Source organism: Drosophila nasuta, chromosome 2L (assembly GCF_023558535.2).
Source record: "Drosophila nasuta strain 15112-1781.00 chromosome 2L, ASM2355853v1, whole genome shotgun sequence".
In the NCBI taxonomy this organism is placed as follows: domain Eukaryota; kingdom Metazoa; phylum Arthropoda; class Insecta; order Diptera; family Drosophilidae; genus Drosophila; species Drosophila nasuta.
In genome coordinates, this window is record NC_083455.1 from 20,305,409 (window position 1) to 20,329,690 (window position 24,282).

The window sequence follows — 24,282 nt, forward strand, 5'->3', positions numbered from 1 at the left end:
AGTTTGTTTTTGCTGGCTACCCCAGCGGCTTATTTGCAATAGACTACAGAACAAAAAAGCAGCCGATGAAAGCAAATCAGAAATTCACAAAATATGGCGATAAATACGGCAATAAACAGTAGACATTCGTTGCAGAGTTCAGCTTCAAAAAGCGAATACAAAATTCAAATACGAATCTTCGTACTCGCACTTCAATGTTGTTCAAGCATTTCAAAGTACAATATCGAGCGACCCCCAACGAATTAAACGAGCATATATAATTGATTGTTGATGAGAAGCGGCTTTCTTATGCAAACTGCTAATAAACTGTATTTATAGCACATAAATCCATAGCAGATATTGTTTTTAATTTAGCATTAACTAACTAATTTTAAGCATCTGAATAATTCAACGAAGGCAGAATCAATTAAGAGTTATATCAGAGTCTGATAGAGATGTTTTTGCCTTACGCGTTACAGAGTACAATATATCACAGTTTTAATATTGCAAAAATATCTGTCTATCTCAGAGAAAACGTAAGAGAATGAAAAAAACTAAGAGAAATATTAAAATTCTAAGACAGAGCAACTCTTAGTCATGCTTTGATAGTTCTTTATTGTTTTTCTTAGCTTTGTCTAACTAATTAACGCTGCTTTGTAGACGACACGCAAAGACATTAGTTGAAATTGATTAGAATTTATGATTTAGGCGCTGACTTTGCTGTTGGAGCATAATAAATGACACTTCTATAGCCCCGAGATATATATGCAAAGTGGTGTCCAGAGATTAGCCAAAAGCCAACGCATTACAGCAGCACTTTTGGTCATCATCAAGAATGTGAATATTAAATTAGTTTATCCAACTCATCTTTCCACTGTGAGCAGAGATGTTTTACAACGCACTCTTATTTCTCACTTGGCAAGCTTCCGCAAAAGTTTGTTATTAACTGGAACGTAATACTCCGACCGAAAAGAACAACAACAAGAAGAAGAGTTGTGAATTTGAATAAATAAATCTGCTGAACGACCTCGTGGCCGTTAGCTTGTTTTGTTTTGTTATTTTGGCTTTGTTTTAGGCATTTCATTTGCCTGACTTGTGTCTCTCTGATTTCTGACTGTCTGACTGGTTGACACCTGTCGTGCAAATATTTAAGCTTGCCCGTCATTGCAAAAACATAGCTTCGGATGTGCCTGCTTGTTGCTGCAGCGTGGGCAGCTCAGAAATGTGCCGCCAACCCACGAGTCTAGCTCCAAGCAACAATGAAGAGAAGTAACTGAGAATATTTGGCAATTACACATGCGGTTAGCTGACCAAGTTTTAAATGCGTTCATTGAACTTGTCAGGCGCAAGCTTTTCAGCTTAACATACGCCCAGTTGTCCCTTAGATCGCATTGCGCATACGCTCAGTGGGCCATGTGCAAATTGTGGCACTGTGTCATGTGCCATGTGTCACAACAGCATTAAACTATTATTAATTAGCGAATTAGCCAGCTGCCTGCGCATCGCTTCGCTTTTGCTGTGCTTCGCTTTTTATTGTATCTCAGCTATCAATCAAAGTCCGACTCAACTTTGCCTTTTTCGGTTGACAATGCGCACAAAATAAATTTCGCTGCTTAACCAAATATGTAACAAAGGTATTTTGGCTACCATAAACTAGCTTTTTATGAATGAGTGACGCGAATTGACTTCCGTCTAGCAAACAACAAGAATATATTCAATACTAAAGTACTTTACTTTTTTACACGAAATAACAATTTATTTCCTTTTGTTGTGTATTTGAAAGCAAAAACATAAATAAATAATTTCTTGTTACAAGGAAAAAACGTGTAAACAATTTATAAAGATTTCAATCGTGTAAACATCGCGTAATCCCCTTGCAATGCTTAAATTGCTGTCGATGCCTTCGGCGCAAAGCGATCTCAATTAGTCACTTGTAACACTCAATACTCTTATCAAAAGTCGTTTAAATTTATTACGAAATTCGCAGCAGTTTTTTTAAATCCAAAATAATAACCAAAAACATTAAATCAAAATATATTTGCAAATCAAACTGAGTCTACTAGTACTACGTGTTATCTTTTTATCAACTGCCAAATAGTGTGCGGATATTTTTACGGTTTTCGCATGGCAATTTTGTTAGGCACACTATCGAGTGTTTACAATTTCACGGCATATTATACTCGTTACGAATGCAAATCTATATCTAGATAACCACTTAAATATGTATATGCTATGATAGATATATGAAATATGTATGTGAACCGGTTTAACAACGACCTTTTGGAATGAGAAATATTTCGTTGGCTCTGCGTTGGTGGCAACGCGGCTTCCAAGTGAAACAAGCAAATTAAATACGAATACGTATACGTATTCGCGAGTAATGCGCGTCGACTCTAGAGTAAATTGGCGTCTAGTAAACAAACCGAAAATCAACGCTGACTCGTTGACCAGACCAGATGATCTCAGCTCAGCTCAAACGAAGCTTTGCGACGCAAAAGCATCTGATGCGGGCTTTAAAGTAGCAGGAGTGTTTTTTGGATGCTCTTTGCTGCCAGCAGCAGATTATTGAACTATTTAATACATTTATTTTTTTATTGCTTGCGGATCCGAGTGTGCCTTGAGTGCTGCTGGCTCGCCCACGCGACAACGAAACCGACACCGAGACTAAGACTGCGATTGTTAATGAGAGAGCAGCTAGCTTGTCATTAAACGAGTATGGACTGCCCGCCAGACAAGTGCAATTGCGTCGCAGCTGTCATAAGCCACTTGACTCGCACTTCCTCTAAGCCAAATACATACAACAAAATGTTATTGCTTGTTTTAATTACGCAAAAAAAGTATTCATTTCACAAACTCCGTCAGCGTTTGTCAGTAACGAGGAAAGCAGTGTAAGGCTCTGCATATGCTCTGCTTGCTTTGCGTGTTAACACATGTAAGCAGTGCAGTGAAGTAAGCAGTTCAATGTTTGTGTTCTTATTGGAATTTTTCGCTCCGTAGAGTATTCTATTATTAAAGCATGCTTTCGTCTCGCCTTTTCATAGTTCACAGAACGCCCCGACTAAGATCAAGGTGAAGCTTAAGTGAGGCGGAACAAATCGACTAAAAAATAGCAACATAGAAAATCGCAAAGCAAATAAATAAAAAACACACGAGTAGAAGTAGAATCATAAATAATTCGAAGTAATAATAACAAAGTTTCAGGTATTTATTATGCTTGAATGAAGTCAGAGGCGTCTGTTAGAACCATTATAGAATGCCCCAAACAAATAGTGTTTACTTTTTAATTGCTGGTAATAAATAGAGTAATGGGTTTAACATAACTTAATAGCCAACAGATTAGCCAATCTGCTTTTGCACTTTCACACCGCAATGCGGCGATTTGCTTTGATTTTTCTTTGACCCAATGGAAAATGTGTTGAACACATTGACGTTGTTGTGATTGCGCTTTAATTTGTTTAAGCGATTATGTAATGCGAACAAGCATTAAACTACGTATATAACATATATATCTCTGCTGATTCAAACTTACACAAATGCGTTCGACAAATGTGCGAATTGTGTGCGTAAATAATTTACACAGCACATTCGAATGAGTTGTGTTGTGCAAATTGTTAACACGGCTTAAAGCTTAGAGCGGCGACCTTGCCTAACTAAAAACTACGAGTAATAACACGCAAAACATGCCACAAAATGATGTAATACTAATTTGGCGATATCTTCTTATTGATTTTATTTACAGATTAAACTCAAAAGAGTCTTGGGCCTCACTGTCTGCAGCAATGCGGCACTGGATGTGTCGCCCATCAGTGGATTGCTTGCCTATCCGGCCGGGTAAGTAATGTGCAGAAGAGGCGACATTAGAATTAAGTAATACGAGATATTAAAGCAGTAGCTATTAAATTTTTAACTACATCTGCTGCCAGCAGCTTGCTAGCGTAACGTGTTATTACTTGTCGTATACGTAATGTCAGCCAGCTGCTGAGAATTTTAATAAAAGTAAAATGGGAAAGACTTTCCCTAAGACAGCTCCAGCTGTGCCTGAGGCAGCAGCTCTTCATAACCAAGAGCATAACCCTTGATAAATATATTCTGTTTGCTCTCCTGCAGCTGCACTGTGGTCCTGTTCAATGCCAAACGCCAGACGCAGGCGTATCTGGTGAATACCTCCCGCAAAGCATTCACATCGGTTGCCTTCTCGCGCTGCGGCCGCTTCGTGGCCACCGGCGAATGTGGCATCAATCCTGCCATCAAAGTCTGGGAACTAGAGACGCCCAATGGCAATCTGGAGCAATGCAGTGGCGGCAGCGTCGTTGCCGAGTTTGTCGATCACAAATACGCAGTCACCTGCGTGGTAAGTCGCTTTGTCTATACTTGGTCAGCTTACCCTTTAATTACAATGTGAATTCTTATTGTTATAGGCCTTCTCGCCAACGGGCAAATATCTGGTGTCAGTTGGCTCGCAGCATGACATGATTGTGAATGTGTTTGACTGGCGGGCGAATCTGAAGATGGCCTCCAACAAGATTAGCTCCAAGGTGGCAGCCGTTTGCTTTGCCGAGGATGGCAGCTACTTTGTCACCGTGGGCAATCGCCATGTCAAATACTGGTACTTGGAGGGCGGACGAAAGGTGAGAGAATCTCTTCATTTCTTTCGCAAACTTTTCAAACTAATAATTTCTCTTACCTTGTCAACAGTACAAAGATCCCATTCCTTTGATGGGTCGCAGCGCTATTTTGGGCGATCTGCGTGATAACGATTTCTGTGCCGTTGCCTGCGGCAAGGGAATCTGCTCGGAGAGCACGTATGCCATCACCCGGCAGGGTCATCTCGTCGAGTTCAGCTCGAGGCGTTTGCTCGACAAGTGGGTGCTATGCCGCACCAGCAACGCCAACTGCATTTGCGTCAACGAACGCTTCATACTTGTAGGCTGCGCCGAGTCCATCATACGCATCTTTAATGCCGCCACACTGGAGTATGTGACAACGTTGCCACGGACGCATTACCTCGGCGTGGATGTTGCACAGGGTATACAGATCAATCACATCATGTCCGTGCCACAGCAGGCTAAGTTCCCCGACTGCATTGCCATGGTCTTTGACGAGCAGCGATCGAAGGTAAGTCGGAAAACTTTCAACAGCCTGCTTTACTAACCTACTGTTTTTCTCCCTCAAGGTGAGCTGCGTCTACAACGATCACTCGTTGTACATTTGGGATCTGCGTGACATTTCACGAGTGGGCAAATCGCATTCATTCCTTTACCACTCTACGTGCATCTGGGGCGTGGAGACTGTGCCATATAATCTGGAGCGTGAGCCCTCGCAGACGCTGCCCGAGGATTGTTTTGTCACCTGCTCCTCGGATGACACGATACGTGTCTGGGGACTGGATAGTTGTGCCAACAATGAGATATATCGCAAGAATATCTACTCCAAGGAGCTGCTCAAAATCATCTACAGTGATGACGAGTTGCAGTACATCAAGGATCAGGGCTCATCGCTCTTTGACAAGGCGGGCAACTCGAGCTACGATGGTCGCAACGGTGTGCGCTGCATTAAGATCAGTCCGGAGCTGCAGCATCTGGCCAGTGGCGATCGTTGTGGCAACATACGCGTCTACAGTCTGCAGAATCTCAAGCTGCTCACGATCATCGAGGCGCACGAATCGGAGGTGCTCTGTCTGGAGTATTCCAATGAGAAGATCGAACGCAAATTGCTGGCTAGCGCCAGTCGCGATCGTCTTATTCATGTGTTTGATGTGTCACAGAATTATTTGCTGCTGCAGACTCTCGACGATCACAGTTCGTCGATCACATCGATTAAGTTCGTGGGCGCTGGCTTGAATTTCCAGATGATCAGCTGTGGTGCCGACAAGTCCATCATGTTCCGCAGCTTCCAGGTGAGTTTTATAAAAAAACTGTCAAGAGAAACCCAACTTAAAATTTATTTGTTTGCAGGGCAACATCTTTATGCGCGGCACAAATACGTCCGGCAAAACGACACTCTACGATATGGAAGTTGACTCAAATGCCAAACACATACTGACCGCCTGCCAAGATCGCAACGTGCGCGTCTATGGCACCCAGAATGCCAAGCAAACAAAGACCTTCAAGGGCTCGCACTCCGATGAGGGCAGCCTCATCAAGCTCAGCCTTGATCCGAGTGGCATTTATGTGGCCACCTCGTGTACAGACAAAACCCTTGCTGTCTACGATTATTACTCCAGCGAATGTATGGCCCGTATGTACGGACACAGTGAGCTGGTGACGGGTTTGAAGTTCACCAACGATTGCAGGCATTTGATATCGGCCAGCGGAGATGGTTGCATCTTTATCTGGCAGGTGCCACACGACATGATTGTCACCATGCAGGCGCGCATGTCGCAGCAACGCTTGCGTTCGGGACATGCGCCACTGCAGCGTCCTCTGGCGCCCATTTCGCCACCGGATGCCATTGTGCTGGAGTCGCCGACTAGCGAGTTGGAGCATCAACAGCATGCGCCCAAGTTTGCGGTGCCCCATGCAGAGCCCAATCGAAATGCCTATCAGCTCTCGGATGTCGGCCAGCTGCCGCAGTGGGCGATGCGCAAGACAGCCACGGACTCGGACAGCGGCGCCTTGTCCATACCCACGCCTGTGGTGAGTGGAGGCGCGGCGCCATTGCATGCTGCCTCCTCAATGGGAAATCTGAGCTCTTCGCCCAGTCAACAGTTGGGCGTTGCTCCCAGAGCAAGAGGCCGCTGGGCTCAGCGCAGCAGTCAACTGGACACTGAGGATCAGCGCTCCAACTCGGAGAGTCCGCTGGGCACAGTCTCCTCCGTGGGCGGACACAGTGCGCACAATGTGCAGACCTCGGACTATAACAGCGCTTCCTCCAAGGACATTATGTACAATCAGACCTATCTGAGTGAGGACTCTTCCATTGACTCGGGCATGGAGACGCGCCGTGAACTCAAGTTCATTGGCAGCAACAACAACGGCACCATTCCCATTCCCGCCAGCGTCACGAGTGCCAACAATGGCAACTTGGGCGTGCCACAGCAACAGCGTCTGCTGCCGGACAAACGCAAGCCGGGCATGCGCTTTGATACGCACAGTCACGATCACGATGGCGACATCGAGGACATCTCCGATGGCGAGCGAACCAGCTCAGAACACGGCATGTTCTACAACAATCTGGCGCCGAGCACGCCCACGTAAGTTGAGCAAGGGAGTGTAGGACAACCTAGCCCCTAACTATTGATTTTAAATACATTTGCTGACACATTTATTGCACTTGCAGTGACTTCAAGGTGACCGCCATGAACGAGGACGAGTTGCGCAAGTCGGTGCGCCGGCAGAAATTCGAGAAATCTGGACTTCAGCTGCCGCCCGCCAGCGGCAATGGGAGCACCCACACAGCCAGCACGGGCACAGGTACCGGCACTTCGGATACCGAGGACGAGGGCTCCACTCCGAGTGCGGAGAATGCTGAGCGTTCGTTGGCCTCAACGCTGGGCGGCAGTTCGGAGAATTTGCAGCAGGGTCGAGACAGTTTTCTGCATGCGGCGCTGCCCGAAGGACCTGGACTGTTATTGGAACGCGGTGCCACCAGTAAGTAATCAAGAAGATGGAATTTAATCTCAAACTAATTGGGGGAATTTGCCTGGATTATCCCTTGACAGGTCGTCGCAGCATCAGCGCCAAGCACAACACGGAGAATGGCAAGGGAGGCGTTGCGGCGCCGCCAACCATCACCAAGTCATACACGAGTACCAAGAAGGAGGAGCTGTTGCAGGTCATCAACAAGGTCAAACAGCAGTTAGAGAATGTGAGTAGAGAGAAGTATTCAATCTGTCTCTGACTTGTACTTTTCTTTGATTACCTCAATTTTGATTTGTATTCTTGTGTTTTTTTTTTTGTTTTTAATTTTTATGTTTATGTTTTATTCCCTCATTCCCTCTCTATGTGTTGCATCATTGCTTTGGTGTCTGTTTTGCACACACTCTCTACACTCGAACCCTTTACTCCTATTTAGGGCACGCGCAAAAATGGCATTAAAAAGTTGAATGCCATAGCTGAGGTGAGCACTTGAGTTGCCTACGAGTTGCTCTCGTAATTCGTATCTCTTATTTATTGATCGTTAATGTTAACGCTTTTACGACTCACTCACTCACCTTTGACGTCTTTCTCTGCTTCATTGCCATTGCATATTTTGCCTAATTAGGCCCTAACCAATTGAATTGTTCGCCCTTTGCGACTGGGCTTAAACAGCAATAGTTTGTTAATCCATTTAACATTCACTAATTGCATCAACTCGCGCTCAACACATTTTGACATTTTACAAGAGCATAAGCTCATCTCAAAAATTTTAATATACTTTCGTTAATTAAGGATTTTCCATTGATGTGAAAGAAATGTTATATTTAAATAAATTTACAATAAACTGTAAACCTGTAAACCGCAGTTATCGAATGAAATTAATTAAAACAATAGTTTGCCTTGAGGAAAATCAGATTTGCAATATGAATAGAAACATTGTTAACAAAACTAACTATTCATATGTATTTTAAAAAAAAACAAACAACAACTTCAAAAAGCCATACAATTTTCACCAAACAAAAAATATTCTATTTCTTATTTCACTTAAATAATTTCTTATTCTATGCATTTGATCATCATATCATCTTACAATTAACTTAAATTAATAATCCGTAGCAAACCGATCAACATTAATATCACTATTAAAAAACGAAAAATTTAAAAAAAGTATTTTGCATCGGCCGGGAATCGAACCCGGGCCGCCCGCGTGGCAGGCGAGCATTCTACCACTGAACCACCGATGCCTGTTGTACTAAAGTTGGAAAGAGACCCAAAAGAGGAGTCTGCAGCAGTGTAGACAAGTTTTGGCTGTTGCTAAAAATAGACTTGTGCCTGCAAATAGAAAACTAATCGCAGCATACCGAAGACTGAAATAGCATAACTCACCACATGCGCGCTTGCTAACAGCTGAACCCACCACAGCAACAACAACAACAGCCTCTTAAGACTTTGGCTGAGCTAATGCTTAACTATTCGCTCACGTAACTACAGCTGACTAACGCATTCTCTTTCTTTCTGTCTTTCCCTCTCTCTTGTTTGACCCAACAGGTCGGCCATAGACCGCTGCGAGGCAGCCACAGCATCTCGGATCTGAGTCTGGCGGCCAATTTGGATGGCTCTCGCAGTGCTGGAGCATCGCGCTACTCGAAGCCAGGTAAGCGTAATGTGTAATTAGTTCGCATTAAGTGAAGTTGCAGATTCGCCCCTCCAAGGGGTGAAGAACTATTCCCAATGTGTGTGTTTTTGAACTGTAGGCTAATTCGACATTTACTTTTGCCACCTTGTTGTTTGCCTCGTCCCTCTCTCTTTCTCTCTCTCTCTTTTTGTCTTTCTCTCTCTCTCTAAAAATTGCTCTCCTGCTGGTAATGACATATAATGTTGGTAACATGAATAATCGAAATTTGTTGTTGTATGCTAATCATTTTTGCCGTGTAATTTTGTTGAGTAACCAAAGCAGTTCCTTCCCACGAACCTTCACAGTATCACAGTATTAGAGCTAACCCAACACAGCCATCGCAGCAGTCGCCTCAACTCCCTCAGCAGCCAACTGTTCCTCCCCCACAGCAGCAGCAGGAATTGGCACCGCAATACTTTAACTGTGCGGCACCCAAGTCAAAGCTGCAACAGAATTTCCAAACAATGCGGCAGGTGCAACAGCACTATCCGCCCTATCCACACCATGTGGGCGTGCATCAGATACATCCGCCTCCTGGCGTGCCCTTTGCCACCAGCAATGCCCCCTCGTCGCGCCCCTACTCGGCACAAACGGCACCCAGACTCGGCGCCGCTGCCAAGCGTAATCCGGCTGGCAACAATCGACGCACGCCAAGCATACTCAAGCACTATAAATCCTGCCCAGTGTCGCCGGTGCACGAGGAAGTGGAATGGTCGGCGGAACAGGATCATCATCACCGTGTGGTGCCCGTGGAGCCGAAGCGTCATTCGGTCTATGCGGATGATGCACGTACCATACTGGATATGATACATGCCGACACAGAGAAAATGATCGATGAGATCACACGCAAGTATGGCGATCTCGATGATCTGCCCATGCAGATGCCAGCACTGCCCAACTCCTGCTCCATGCCAGCGAATCTGCGTGGCCTAGGCTCCACGGGTGATTCAACGCCCACAGCCTCGACGCCGCCACGTGGACGCACTCAGTACACGACGCAGTATGTGTATCGCGAGATCTATCAGTGTGAGCGCAAAGTCTCGCTGTCGGACATCCTCAAGCCAGAGCAGTTTGCGGCCACCCAACAGCGGCTGGAAGAGGCGCGCTTCCTGGAGACGCAACGCCACTCGAGCGCCAGCTTCTTCCTGAGTAGCGCTGGCCAGTTGCCGCATGAGCTCAGCCAAGAGTCGCTGCTCTCGGATGGCGGCAGCTATTGCAACAGCCTGGAGAGTGTGCTCTCCGACGAGAGCGACTGCAAGAGTGCACCGCTTGAGCCGCCGCAGCGTCCGATGCAGGCGATGCAATGCCATGCGGGCATACGGAACTTTATACTCCATGGACCCGTCTCCAAGTCGTACGGCAACAGTCCCAATACCTATGGCAACTTCGATTACTATATGCGCCAGCAAGCGGCTGCAACAGCGGCCACCTACGACAGCTTTGATGTGACAGGCTACAATCTTAACCCTCTTAAACCGCTGCCCAACTCCAAGACGTATCCACGTCTCGCTCAGGCGCCGACCACTGTGGAGCATATTCCCACAATGCGCTCGAAGAACAAGCAATACAATTCGGGCGTGAACAAGAGTCTCAGCACGGACTTTGCCCAGCAGCGGCAGCAACGCAATTCAAATCCACTTGCGCAGAATCAAACACGATCCTCGAATGGCGAGCCACTGTTTGTGCGCAAGCCACTCAAGCCAAAGCCTCCCATTCCTGCCAAGCCGCAGAATCTTGTGTCGACGCTCAGCAGCGTGGAGAAGAAGCAACAGCAGCCAGTATCCAGTTCACGAACTGCCAGCGTTGTGCGTCAATTCGAGCACAATCTGCAGAAGTTTGAGCGCGAGAAGCAACGTTCTCAGCAGCGATCCACGCCAGCGATGAGGAGTTCGGTAAGCAGCGGCGCCCTGGCCACACACAGTTGCCTGAAGAAGGTATCGCGATTCGATACCAGCGAGAGCGGCCGTCGAGCAACGAGTGTGCGCCAGAAGACGCGTCCCAAGATCAGCGTGCGCTTCAATACGGTCTCGCAGATTAAGTATACGCCCAGTGCGAAGCGCAACGCTTGCAACAGCAATGAACAAGAGACTGAAATGGAGCTGGATACTGGTGCATTGGTGGGTAGCCTGCCCAGTGATTATGGTGGCGAGCGCAGCTTTGAAATGTACTTTGCCGAGAATGGCAATGCACCCGAGAATCTGGAGCATATGCAGAGTCTTAAGCTTTACACAAAGCCACAGCTGCAGGCTGTGGTGGATGAGATACAACAGGAACGACAGCAGGAGCGAGCCAAGCACAAGAAGAACATGGACAATGCGGAGCGATCGAGTTCGACGAGCCATCAGTGCCAGAATATTGCGGCCAAGATTGATATTATCGAGAAACTGATTGCCATGGAGGAGCGCAAAATGGAGCAGATTCGTTTGGCAACTGAAACGCGATTGCGTCCATTTGCCTGCAACTCCAAGCAGAAGGGTTATGTCAAGAGTCTGACCATGAACTTTGATATGTTGGCACGTTCGCATGATCCTCCAGACGACGAGCAACAGCAGCAGCAATCCGGGCTGGAGCCTGGTCCAGATGCGGATCTGTGTGCTTATGCGAGGCACATTAGACGCAACTGCAGTCTGCCCGATGTTCTCGAGAGTGCTGATGGCTTTGGCTACGGCAACGATGTAGAGCTGGCCAGAGAAGTGATAGCCGACGATGACGATCAGGATGATGATCGTAATGATCGTGATGAGGACAAGCATCAGCTGGAGGACATGGAAGGTTTGCTGCTCTCGCTGTTGTGCCAAACACACACACACAAAAACATACATCACTATTTTCAGTTTCTTACTCGCGTTTGTTGCACCCTCCAAACTCTTGCATTCTTAGCTTTTATGTTGAACACACTTCCATATGCATTAGCTGATAGATTAGCGCACCCGTGTCTGTCCTGGCATGTTTTGATCCCTCAACTGATAACTGTCTATGCCTACTTACAGGTAATCCCAAAATGCTCAATCCCATGCCCATCGAGGAGTCGTCGTCATCGATTCGTCGCGCTTGCTCCTTGAGCGATCTGCACATGGGCAACTTTGGCAAGCGTAAGCGACACTTTCTCTTCCTCTCTCTATATCTCTTCAATGCTTGTAAACTAACTCTCATAACTGATCTATATTTCACAAATTTACAGCCAGCAAGTCGAATGGCAGCTCACAGAAGGCAGCGACGCCGCATCGCAATGGCAACATTAATCGCTCAACCAGCAAACGCAACAGCCTGCAGGGCAAGTCCGGTCTGGGAGCCTCCAGCAACTCCATGAATGTGCTAAATCAGGCGGTAAGTATAGCACTTTTGCAATATAAGAGTTTGTGTATAAGAATAATAATTTATCTATCACTATAGAGCGACTCGGAACAAGAGGACAGCAATCGTCTGCGCAGCGCAGCCAATGGCCAGAATCGCAACAATGGTCCCATTGGTAAGACTTATAATTAAAAGTAATCTCTGGCATAGATTAACTCAAACTCTTCTCTCTTTTCGACACTCTGCAGCAGCCAATCGACAGTACGGCAACAAGAGCAACAACACCAACAGCAATCGACGCAAGATGCCCAATTTTAATGGTGGTAATTGACTTGATCACAAATAAATTGAATCTTGTACTAATTGGTTTGACTTTCCTCCTCGTCAGGCACAAATCTGCAAGATGACTCCAGCTCGGAGGAGACGCCCAACAATGTGGCCAGCAATAAGCCTGTGGTGCCGCCTCGGCCACGTAACCTCGGCTTCGATCATAAGACTAAACTCATTGTCAACAGCCCGGGCAATGTGGCTAAGCAGCGAGTCGCTGGAGCAGAGGACTATGATGGGGAAGATCGTAAGTAAAGAGAACTTTAAATCTAATTCATAATTACACATATTTAACTTAGGCAGTTATATGCTAAAAGGACTCTATATTTTCAAAATGTTCATATTGTCTGATGAAGAGAGAAAAGTTTACCTAGCAATTATTATATTGCATATAAAACATATTGAATTTGAATATAATTATTCACAATTATTCATTTAGTTAACAATAATTAATAAGCAATTTATCGCCTTTCAGCTGAGGCCCAAGTACACAATGTGATCAATAAGCTTTACACGACTACGCAGGCGGCAATGAAGCTGCACGCGAATCTGAAAAACTCGCTGCTGCTAAAAGAGCTGGAGAATGCGGTGATTATGTCCCACAACATGTTAGGCAATATCACTTACAACAGGTAATTATAGAAGAAACTAATTAGTAAAACTAATTCATAATTCATTAATGAAATAAATCTATTTTGCAGACAAAACGAAAGATTGCTCTCGAATCAAGGCAACAATCATGCTGGCAGCGGAGGAATACAAGGAGGAGGAGGTGATAATGGAGGGGGAATCAATCATGAACAGGATAATGGCGACTATCTGATGATGGTCAATAATTGTGCCGATCTATTGAGTAATTTACGCACCAAGAACAAACCCGATGACTGTGAGAATAACTCCTAGTGTGTAGCGCATAGAATAGGTTAACTGACAACAACAACACAACAAATACAACCACAACAACAACACAATGGGCTAAAACAAACTAATATTTATTAAAAAACGAAATCCAATCAGCTAACAAAGAGACAGAGAGAGAGATAAATAAATGCACCAACTAATTTGCAATTATGTAAAACGCATATGCATTAACGGCTATTGTAAAGTTTATTCATTATGATCATATTATAATTACTATACACATATACATATTATATATCTTTTAAGTCGAAGTCTTGTAGTTCTTAAGTTTCTCTAGAGAGTGTGTACGCGTGCATTTTGTGTTTGATTTTGGCCTTAATTTGTAGGTAAATCACTTTTGTATAGCCTGAATTCAATTCGTAGCGTGTCAAGTTGAATTAAGTAATCATTATTTTCGTATATGTTAAGTGTTATTTGAGTTTAAGCCAAGATGAATGAGACGAGTCGAAAGTCGCGTCGCGTCACGTCAAGTCGAAAGCCGGGCATGACAGAATCGTATAAGAGAATCGTTATATATATTTTCCCATTTTTTTTCTTGTTTGTCGCTATTTTTGCTATTAGCTTTCATTTTTTGGCCAAATGCAAATGATTATTGATGGAAATTTTGTGTCAAAATTGCGTATTCCAATTTATAAAATATCCTCCCACACGTATCTATGAATACCTTTGTATGGCGCTTATTTACTCAAACACACACACAGAGATATATGATGATCCCCAAATGGTGAGACAGATATTTAATTAATCTTTGAAAGCAAAATACGATTTCCATAATTATACAATTTTTGAATAGCACTACGAGTATGTTCTGTAATTTAGTAGTTAATTATTTGATTGTATTTACAACAATTTCTAAAACTAAACACCCCTATTTAAAATGTATTAAACTTAAAATATATGCTCTTATATAATTTACAACTAAATCAAATGTATTAAAACAAATTAACCACAAAGAAAGAAAAAGATCGAAAACAAACAAAAAAACAAAAAAAAAGATATTTTAAGTGCAGCAGCTCTGCAACTTACCCCTCAACAACTAAAATCGAAAATCATTCTAATTTAATCGAAATAATAATACAGAAAGCATAAATAATAATTTTTCAAAATATTAAAAATCGCTTTGTCTTATTTTCTTCGGACTTGCACTACTAATTAAACACCCACACACACACACACACCTCTGACAACTTGTTGTTAAATTAAACACGTAATTTAACTGTCAAGTTGATCGAAGGATGATTAACAAGAGCCTCAGTCTTTTATGGCAACTAGTATCTACATAATTATATACACGTATCATACATATCATGTATATAATCAATGTTGGGTAGCGGCAACAACCAAATAATGTCTAATTAGTTAACTACACTCTAAATACTTAAATGAGAACAATGCGATTTATTAATTGTTGTGTGAAATTTCGATATAATAAATAATAATTTTATGTTTATTCATGGCACAAGATGAAATGAGCTGTACAAGAGATTTCTATTTTATTTGGCGAACAGTGCAAGGTTTTTCTGCAGTTAACTTGCCTCAGTTTTACTTGCCTCATTTTCTCAGTTAGACTGTCAAATTTTATACAAATATAACTAAAATTTTAAATATAAAGACGAGCCATGCAGTTTGGCCAAAATCTACGCTCACGTGTCGAAGATAATCCCAACTTTGAAGATGACAGTTCTAGACGTGCATTCATTTCGAAAGTGTGCTGCATATTGGCTGTAAGTAGTTAAATCACGTATACGCCCATTGTGTCCACCAAAATAAAGGGAATCAACTCGATTTATGGCAGTTTCAACTGGCGATCACTGCGGGTATTACGTGCATCTTTGTCTTTGTGGAGAGTGCCAATCTATGGTTGCGAGAGCACATCTGGATTACGTTTATTGCCATCGGGATATTCATGATTCTTTCCATGGTGCTGATGTGTTACATTCAAGTGGCGCGCAAAGTGCCCATCAATTACATACTGTTGATACTCTGCACTGTGAGCATGTCGATTATGGTTAGCGCTAGCTGCCTCTGGCATGAACCAATGCAGGTGAGTACTAGATTCACTTTCTAGGCTTAATTATTTACACTCGACTCCGCTCTCAGATTCTCACAGCAGTGGGCATTACGGCTGCCGTCTGCATAGCCCTTGCATTGTTCGCCGCCTTTGCTCCTTGGGATTTCACGGGTTGTGGTCCATTTTTATGTATACTGATGCTCGTCCTCGTCCTGCTGGGCATTGTCAATATTTTCGTACATTCTCGCACCTTGCTTTGGATCATCGTTTGTGTTGGCATCCTCTTATTCTCCATGTATCTGGTCTACGATGTCCAGATGATGGTCGGCGGGCACAAGAACCAATACAGCGAGGAAGATTACATAGTCGCTGCCTTGTGCATTTACATCGATGTCGTGCAGATGTTCCTATACATTCTAATGTTGCTAGGTCTACTTGACGAATAAGTTATAGAAATGTTTTTAATAAGTATTCTTAAATGAATATAGTATTATAGTAGTAAAAAATAAAATCAGAAGTGAGAAATTGGTATAGGTTTCACTGATATCAGGAGGAAAACACTTTACTATGGTGTATAGACCCGTAGTTTATGTGATTTATTGTTGGCTACTTTCCGCGACTGCGAACTTCAAAAATGTACCAGATCGCCAAGTGAAATACCAGGCGAACAGAAATCAGCAACAAGCCGCATTACAGAAAGTTATTCAAACATTTAAAAAAGTGTTGCCTATCTCAAAGGCGCAGTAATTATATGTATGTATATGCAAATACTTTCAGTATAATGCCTACCTTAGACAATCCTATATTTTGTAATGCAGATCGTTGAAGTCCGTCTCTGCGATCACAGCAATATGTGTCCTTTGAAAATGCTGCAGGATTTGTCCAAGATATAGCTTGTTTTCGAAAAAGGACGTTTTTTTACCGGCCATATCTCAGCCAAATCCTGAAGGATATCGAAAGGAAATATATTTTTGTGATCAGTAAAGCTAAGATTATCGATTGGCTATCAAAGATTTTATGGATCTTCTTGAAAATTTCGACCGAAAATTCTGTAAGGGGGAGGCATGGAAAATTGTCAAAAACTCCGAAAATTCACTGTATCTCGGCCATTTGAAGGACGATCGCGATGTCCTTTGGTACAACGATAGCTCTAACTAATACAAACCGATTGAAATACTAGCAAGGACGAATGTCCTGCAAGCATCCAAATTAAAAGGACTTTTTTAAATACAGAAAAAAGTGTATATCTCGGCCATGTCCTGTCTGATCCTTGCGAGTCCTGTGTCAAACGAAAGCCCTTCATGGGACCTATCATCCTGACAAAGGACATTCAAATCGTCCTTGTGGTTTTCGAGTTATCCTGTAATTCGCAAATTTTACCCTTTTCGCTTGAGCGGCAGACCAAAAAATTTCAAGTGTTTGATTCTTAGATGACCCAATATTTTTTTGATGCCGATCGAAAGGGTTCATCATTGCAATCCTAGCAATATATCTCCCTTCAAAATGCGACAAGATATGGCCGATTTCGGCCTAATTTTGTTATCTACATAAATCGTTTTATTATGCGCTCCTAAAAGTATGCAATAATCTAATGTAGAGTAATCTGTATTAATTTATTTACTGCACGTATTATGTTTACCTGATATTTCTGTTGACCCAGGTTCAATTGCATAAGAAAGCTAATCCAGATTATTCGATATTCATATAATCACTGCCAGTTTTTTTTTTTACAAAAAAGGTTAGTTACATTTTTAAACACATTCAACCTCGAATATAGCAATCAAATAAAAACAGATTGTCTGTTCATTTTTTATTTTTAACCTATTATTGGTGCATTGTGAAATATTTGAACAAACTTTCTGTCAAAGAAGAATTATAGCAACATAAAGCTTACACATAATGTTTATTCTTATTTGAATCACGCTAGTCATATTAAGAATGTACCTTTCTACTTTCCTTTGTCCAATGTCCTGCTAGAGAATTATAATGTCTGCTGCAAGTGAACAATAAATGAATATGTAGCACACACAACATAAATGCATAGATTGCCAATCACACGTGAAGTATCAGAGCAATTAATGCGTATTAAAGCTGTCAAAGAACTGACCAACGCAGCAGGTGATCAACTCGACACGCTGCGAGTCCTGTATTCCTGTATGTGATTACTTGTGGGAGTGTGTGTGCTTACTTTAAACTTTTCAAAACGAGCTCTCTAAGTGAGTGTGAGTGTGTGCGATTCAATGTGGCAACCGCCGAGTCGATAACAGCGTTAGACCTGACTGGGCCAACTCCTGGCATTGCTTTGTTCGTGTCAACTACGAACTGGCGAGTGTCTAGAGCAGGAGTAGCAACAGGAACAGGAGGAGAGAAGCGCCAGGTTTAGTTGTGCAGTTTATTGTAAAGTCGAAGGCAAGCACATTGTGCGCCCTTGCCATTGATACAGTGCCCCAAACGATTGAGCTTCAATTAACTTTTGTCAATATTGAACTAGGCAGCAGACCCACCCGAATACTCCTTCCCCCTTTCCACCCTTCTGCGCCCTTTTGCAGCTGCTGCTCACCTGTTAGCTGGTGAGTTCCTTTAATTGGTAACAAGTTAGCTCTAATTTGTGCGCTGGATAACGAAAGTTCAACACAGAGTCTATTGATAAACTGTAAAAACTGAAAAGACATCCATTCGGGGGTAACGAACCCTTCACTAACACACACACACACACACCCCACACCCCACTCTTTGTGCATCTGTTTCACTTGCTCTTTAGCCCTGTCTTTGTCTGACACACGAACTGCATGAATAATTTATGACACGGCCCAATCATAAAGCGAGGCAAAAAGTTATGTACGAAATATACTCAATAAGCTGCCAATGCCAGACACGCCCCTTGTTCATCGCTCACTGCTCTTTGGGGGTGTCACACACATACACACACACACCATGACAACGACAACAACAACATCCGCGCCTTTACTTTGGCAGGCAATGGTGGAAACTGTGCGTATTTGTAATATTCTATAAAAAAGTAATAATAATCATAAATTGAGCAGGAATTTTAATGCAGTCATATGCCTTTTTTATATCTATGGTATGTTCATTCTTAATCATCTAGATTTGAGGCAAATATACTAAATGGTGAATTGTACATTTTGTGTTGTCATCTGCGCAGCTTAAAACACATGATTAAAAAAATTATGAATGGCATTACATTTAATTCAATTTAATATTCAATAATTATTAAACATTTTAATTTAAATTCTGTGTTTATTTATTGCTTGTATGAAGCCCAAACGAACTCAAGAATTACTATTGATTAAAATTCTTATTTCTGATAGCATACTGATTAATTAAACGCATAATTATAATGTAAAAAGGAAGCTATTGCAAATACGATTCCTGCTGACTCTTACTAGCCAAAAACAAAGACGTTTACAAACAATAAAAGAAATAGTTTTTCACTGAATACTCCGACACGTTGAAGTGTATTTTTTGCACTGCTAAGTGAAACTAATTAATGCCATTAACTCGTAAGCTGAAAAGCGCCAGGAGCTCTCGAAGTTATCCAACGGCATCAAGGAGCCGTAATGAGAGATAGGGCTGCACAGTGGAGCAAAAGCAATTCAACTATGCCAAATACTAACGTAAATGCAAATGTATATTTCTTGAGCTATTTTTTTAATTTGATATGAATATAAATTAGGGTTTCTCCAGCTCTTTCTATTATATGACATTATGTGATATGTTTTAATGACCATAGTGCAGATTCTACAATTGGATGCAATGGCTGTATTCGGTGTGGAAATTCTTGAAAAGTGAATAAAAGCCGGCATCAAGCGGGTCATACAAGAAGTAGTCTCAGTATTCACGAAGCATATTCATAACTCGTCAGGCAGCACAAACGAGCATCACATCGAGACTATGGCTCCGCTCCGGATGCTGCCTGTTTGACGGGGCGTTCCGTTTTTGTGCTTCGGTGTGAATAAGCGTATAAGAAGTTGACATAAAGCTGACGACGGCAAACAACAAGCAGAGAGGAAGAGGACGACAACGAGGACAACGACGACGACAACAGGCGACAATGATGGCAGGCAGCAAGAGTATCCCAGATCGTTGGGAATCTGCATTGGAAACCGCTGAACCGAACTAATTGAGCCGCGTTACATTAAGTTGAATGCATTTCAATGCGTTGCCAAGCATCCGCAATTCAACATCATCATCAACATCATCCTTATATAGTACACTGTACACTCTACACTCTCTACATTGATGCTGTCAGTCGTCTGCTTTGCTTTGCTCTGCTCTGCTCTGGTCTGGGAAATCGAACAACTGTCTCCGCCTCTGACCTTTCTCCTTCCCCCTTTCGAGTTGTTCACCTGTTTCATGCATAAAAGCTTAAGTCGACTGGGTGGATTGTTCCAAGGTGTCAAGGGTGTATCAACTATATCCAAAGCAATACAATAGATAATAAACTGTACACCAAATCAACCCCTAAATGCCGAACAATAAACCGAAAGATGTTAAAAATTAATATTAATAAAGCTACTTTACATATTGAATATATAAACGAACTGATGGCAGATGGAATTGTAAATATTGAAACTTGAAATGTGTGTAGACCCTTTATTGAACATTATATTAATTATGGTTGGTTTAAGCTTCAGTATTTTAGGGAATATATATCAGTTACAGATTTCTCTTCATCCTTTAAGCTACTTTTGATATGAACTTTAAGATCATAACTTTTCGACTATTCTCTTTTTCCTCAGCATATATGATACATATGTCTTTACATTATCCCCACTTCCGAGAAATAATCGCTTGTAATTCTCATTGAAGAGCACTGAGAACGTTGAGATACTCTTACACCTGCTGCTTGCCGCCGTTCGCTGATGCGATGACAGTTGTGTCTTAGTTGAGGGGTCGTCACCTCGACAATTAACGCCACAATTACGAACAATGCCAATACTCATATGGGCCTTAGCAAGAGGGGGTTACCGAGAGGGAGACAGAGAGAAGAAGAATTGGATGCCCCGTGCGGTGTTAAGTGTTTTTTCGCCAGCACATTGTTGGTGCAGCAAAAGATACTTACATACATTATATAATACTTACTTGCTTAGGAGTCCCCGCACTCGTTGTCGTTGTCGTAGAAACAGCCCTTGTAATTCAAAAGAAAATGCAGCTTTAGCTTTTTAAGAAATTATAATCACAACATATTGCACAATTCAGATGATACTCACACTCTGGCCGAGCTAAAGATACAGATACAAAGCTGATAGGTCACAGCATTTAGCCGCGTTGAGCGATGAGAGCTGACAGCAACAATGTCAGGCATGTCCTCGGTTGTCCTGTCCAGCTGTCTGAATCAGATCACTTAAGAGCGTAATCATATCCGGAAGAGATTACGCTGCAATTTACGCTCGAATGCGCCGCCAAAACACTTGAGGGTTGAGTACTGCCATTGTCCTTTCGACTCTCGGCAAGGACTCCCGCTCTCGTTGTGCGTCTCATTGTTGTAGGTGATAAGCGCAGTCGACACTGCAAATTTGTTGCATCTCAATATTGCGGTTCATCTTAAACAATGGAATTGGATTATCATTTCATTTTTTTTGTTTTATTTTCTCATTTTTAAGGACAGACTGAATAACTGAATAAGGCGTGTTGTTTCGTGTTCGAGTTGTTGCTTCTCGCAGGCGTGGCACAGATTGCACCCCGATAAAATAAAATGTAGTTATCAATATGGTAAATTATGTGAGACGCGCAAGCCAAAGCAGTTTGGGGGCACACTCTTGTGGTTTGTGGCGCCTGTGGAATTGTTTAGGCGGCATAAACAATTTGCGAAGTCATAAACAAGCCTTGGGCAGGCTAAAAACAATAAATGCAAAATATGAAATATGATTGTGAATTTGATTTCTAATCGAGAAACAAAGAATGGGAGCAGACATTGTTTGATATTGTCACAACAATGGCGATTGTCTTGACTTGTTGTTTTTTAAACACACTCCTTGGACTGATTATTATTATTGTTATTATTCCTATTTCCTTACAAATATTTTGTTAGTTACTGGTGCATTGGAATAAGAACGAAATTTTGAGTATATGCATTTGGTTACAACAAAACTTCTGATATATCTGATATTCTGATATTAACAAGAAAAAGCAAATTGGAAAATTATTTATCACTGCTTTTCGGAAAAGTAATTTATGGAAATCTCTATTCAATTAAAATATTACTAAAAACTATTACGTGAAATGATTATTACTTATTTTTTAAACTAACTTGTTATAAATTGATTGAAAAAAAATAATAAAATAACGTTGAAGGGCATTAAATTATACAACTGTTACTTGAATTTATTAAATTTATAACTCTATTAAACAAATTCAAAAAAATACTGTATTTATCATATTCTGATAAGTCGAACCTCCTCTCGCTACGGCTTTCCATATACCTTGTATATTAATTAGATTAACAATTGTCAGTTTGCCTGCTCAGGAAGTTATCCACTTAATTCGAATTTATCGCATGTCAATGCGACTAATTAGCCTAATGAAAGCCATCGCCATCGAGAGATGGAACAAAGAAGTGACAGCGGAGGAAGACTCGCTGCTCGAAAAGTGGCGACATATCTGCGTAAATCTGCATAGAGTGGAGAGTGAGTGAGGAGTGGAAAGTAGAATGGGAGTGATGAAGGAGAATCGTGCGACTTTAATTAGCCAAATAAGTAAGGCGGTTTTGTGTCAATGTCGCATGCTGGCCAAACGGATGATGGCACGTACTTTCCTCGTATGGTGACTGCGGCAGGCTAACACACAGACAGACAGACAGACAGACGGACGGACGGACAGCTGGAGAGGCTCTCGAATGGTCGCCTGGGCGTGCATTGAGTAAACATCAAAAGGAATATCACAAATCAGTGCGCGGACAGGCGACAACAGACAACAGTGAGCATAGCAGGACAACAACTGAAGGACCATTGACGAACCAAAAATTGGGGGTTGGCCCTTCTCGTCAAGGCTGCTGATAGAAATCATCGCAAACTTGCAGCAACTTCCAAACTGTTGTTGTTGCTGTGTGCTGATGTGTTCAAAAGAATGCCGCGCCGCAAGGCGGTGTCAAAAGTCAGTTGAAATTGGGCAAAAGCTCTCGGCGCCATTTGTCATCAGTGAAACGAGTGCGAGAGCAAGTGTATGTATGTGTGTGAGTGTAGAGGTTTGATTTGTCTCTCTCCCCACTCTTTCGCACTGTCAAAATAAAAGCTTCTTGCTGTCAAGTGAGACAGGCAAGTGAGGTTAAAGAGAGAGAGACAGAGCTGTTGGGAGGTGGGATTGTCAGTGGGCGGTGTGCTTAGGCATATGCTGAAAGTGCATACTCGTCGCATCGTACATAGAGAGAGCATTCACGTTCACATTCGTATTTGCATTTGCATAAAGCATTGCTTTTTGATTTCGCTTTTCGTTCCCATTTGATTTGATTTCGCTTGAATTATTCATATGCCGCAGAGCAAAAGACTGGCGGGTGAGCTAAACGAGGTAGGGAGGAAACAGGGGCGAATGAAATGTCAACTGAAGTGGCGACACATGCGTCTACTTCTGCAGTTATACCCTGTAGTCACGGTAAAGAAGTTGTTGAGCATATTAATCGAATGTATCAATATTTGTATTTCCCTTTTTGTGGAATTCAACCGGACTAAAATTTATTATTGAAAATAATATTTAGCCAATGTTCGTTGATAGAATTACCCAAAATTTTCCATTGTTTTATATTATTGATAATTCCAAATAACAAAATAAAAATATGAGTGTCTTGTGTGTCTTACCATTACTTGTCTACAAATCAATTGTTGTCTCTCAGTCCACGCTTATGTTTCAATTTTCAATGCAAACTCTCTCAAGACTCTTACGTTTGTCTGCTGCGCCATCTTGGTGACAGTTGCGCCGCCTCTTTCTTTGCCACACAGATCAAAGCGAAATGCAAATATGGGCGGGGCTTGTGCGTCGCTTTGAGTGGGCGCACTGAGCTCGCCACTAATTAAGGTGAGCTGCTTTCACTGCTTGACAGTTTAGAGCCCGTTAAAGCGCCTCTTACGCAAATGCGGCAATAATTGTTTTCATTACAGCGACGGCATTTCATTTGCATTTTTAAATTGGGAACGTCTGCCAGTGTTTGTGTATGTCTGCTGTGTATGTGAGTGTGTGGACTGCTCTGACTCAGCCATTTGCATAAGTGCTAGGGATATAACTCCATCTTCATACCCTCACTCTCTCTGTCTCACGCGCCTACAGCCATGCAGCTCTCACTTAAATGCAGCAGTCTGGCAACGCTGCACGGCTGGCAAATCACAAGCATGCCATCTCGCTTTGTCCTACATTGCAATCCCATTGCGGATCACTGCTTGGAAAAAGATAATTTGCACCATTTATATTAAAGAATTTTGGTTTATTGCTTAAACATTATCAATAATATCACTTAAGTGCTAAACAATTAAAATTCTTTGCCACTCTAT

At 42.4% G+C, this 24,282-nt stretch overlaps 2 protein-coding genes and 1 non-coding gene across 19 annotated transcripts in view; 2 read left to right on the top strand and 1 right to left on the bottom strand.

Annotated features, from left to right (window-relative positions):
• LOC132783393 (mitogen-activated protein kinase-binding protein 1) overlaps window positions 1-14,822 on the top strand; it is a 61,754-nt gene extending 46,932 nt beyond the window's left edge. For 3 of the 17 annotated variants that reach the window (XM_060789277.1, XM_060792498.1, XM_060790098.1), the window contains 18 exons: window positions 3,719-3,810; window positions 4,087-4,330; window positions 4,398-4,607; window positions 4,675-5,094; window positions 5,153-5,875; window positions 5,934-7,171; window positions 7,258-7,568; window positions 7,640-7,785; window positions 7,993-8,037; window positions 9,105-9,210; window positions 9,511-12,003; window positions 12,222-12,323; window positions 12,413-12,558; window positions 12,625-12,700; window positions 12,774-12,848; window positions 12,914-13,099; window positions 13,328-13,484; window positions 13,554-14,822. In XM_060789277.1, the coding sequence (XP_060645260.1) occupies window positions 3,719-3,810; window positions 4,087-4,330; window positions 4,398-4,607; window positions 4,675-5,094; window positions 5,153-5,875; window positions 5,934-7,171; window positions 7,258-7,568; window positions 7,640-7,785; window positions 7,993-8,037; window positions 9,105-9,210; window positions 9,511-12,003; window positions 12,222-12,323; window positions 12,413-12,558; window positions 12,625-12,700; window positions 12,774-12,848; window positions 12,914-13,099; window positions 13,328-13,484; window positions 13,554-13,755 (6,972 nt within the window). In that variant the 3' untranslated portion in view covers window positions 13,756-14,822. Of the gene's footprint in view, window positions 1-3,718; window positions 3,811-4,086; window positions 4,331-4,397; window positions 4,608-4,674; window positions 5,095-5,152; window positions 5,876-5,933; window positions 7,172-7,257; window positions 7,569-7,639; window positions 7,786-7,992; window positions 8,038-8,181; window positions 8,212-9,104; window positions 9,211-9,510; window positions 12,004-12,221; window positions 12,324-12,412; window positions 12,559-12,624; window positions 12,701-12,773; window positions 12,849-12,913; window positions 13,100-13,327; window positions 13,485-13,553 lie in introns of those variants that run through there. The other 14 variants (XM_060794896.1, XM_060792499.1, XM_060795598.1 and 11 more) reach the window with 10 other exon arrangements.
• On the bottom strand, window positions 8,730-8,800 carry Trnag-gcc (transfer RNA glycine (anticodon GCC)). Its single transcript has one exon. It is a non-coding gene; the product is annotated as a tRNA-Gly (tRNA).
• A 486-nt stretch (window positions 14,823-15,308) lies between the features above and the next one.
• LOC132790367 (protein lifeguard 1) lies at window positions 15,309-16,314 on the top strand. The gene is made up of 3 exons (XM_060799263.1): window positions 15,309-15,497; window positions 15,569-15,817; window positions 15,874-16,314. The coding sequence occupies exons 1-3, from the start codon at window positions 15,393-15,395 to the stop codon at window positions 16,228-16,230; spliced, it is 711 nt and encodes a 236-aa protein (XP_060655246.1). The 5' UTR covers window positions 15,309-15,392; the 3' UTR covers window positions 16,231-16,314.
• Window positions 16,315-24,282: the final 7,968 nt, after the last annotated feature.

Excerpts from the sequence above, each read along its gene's own strand:
- LOC132790367 (XM_060799263.1), top strand. The coding sequence starts at position 15,393 with ATGCAGTTTGGCCAAAATCTACGCTCACGTGTCGAAGATAATCCCAAC. Across the intron at positions 15,498-15,568 it reads AAGTGTGCTGCATATTGGCT|TTTCAACTGGCGATCACTGC; the intron begins GTAAGTAGTTAA and ends GATTTATGGCAG. Across the intron at positions 15,818-15,873 it reads TCTGGCATGAACCAATGCAG|ATTCTCACAGCAGTGGGCAT; the intron begins GTGAGTACTAGA and ends CTCCGCTCTCAG.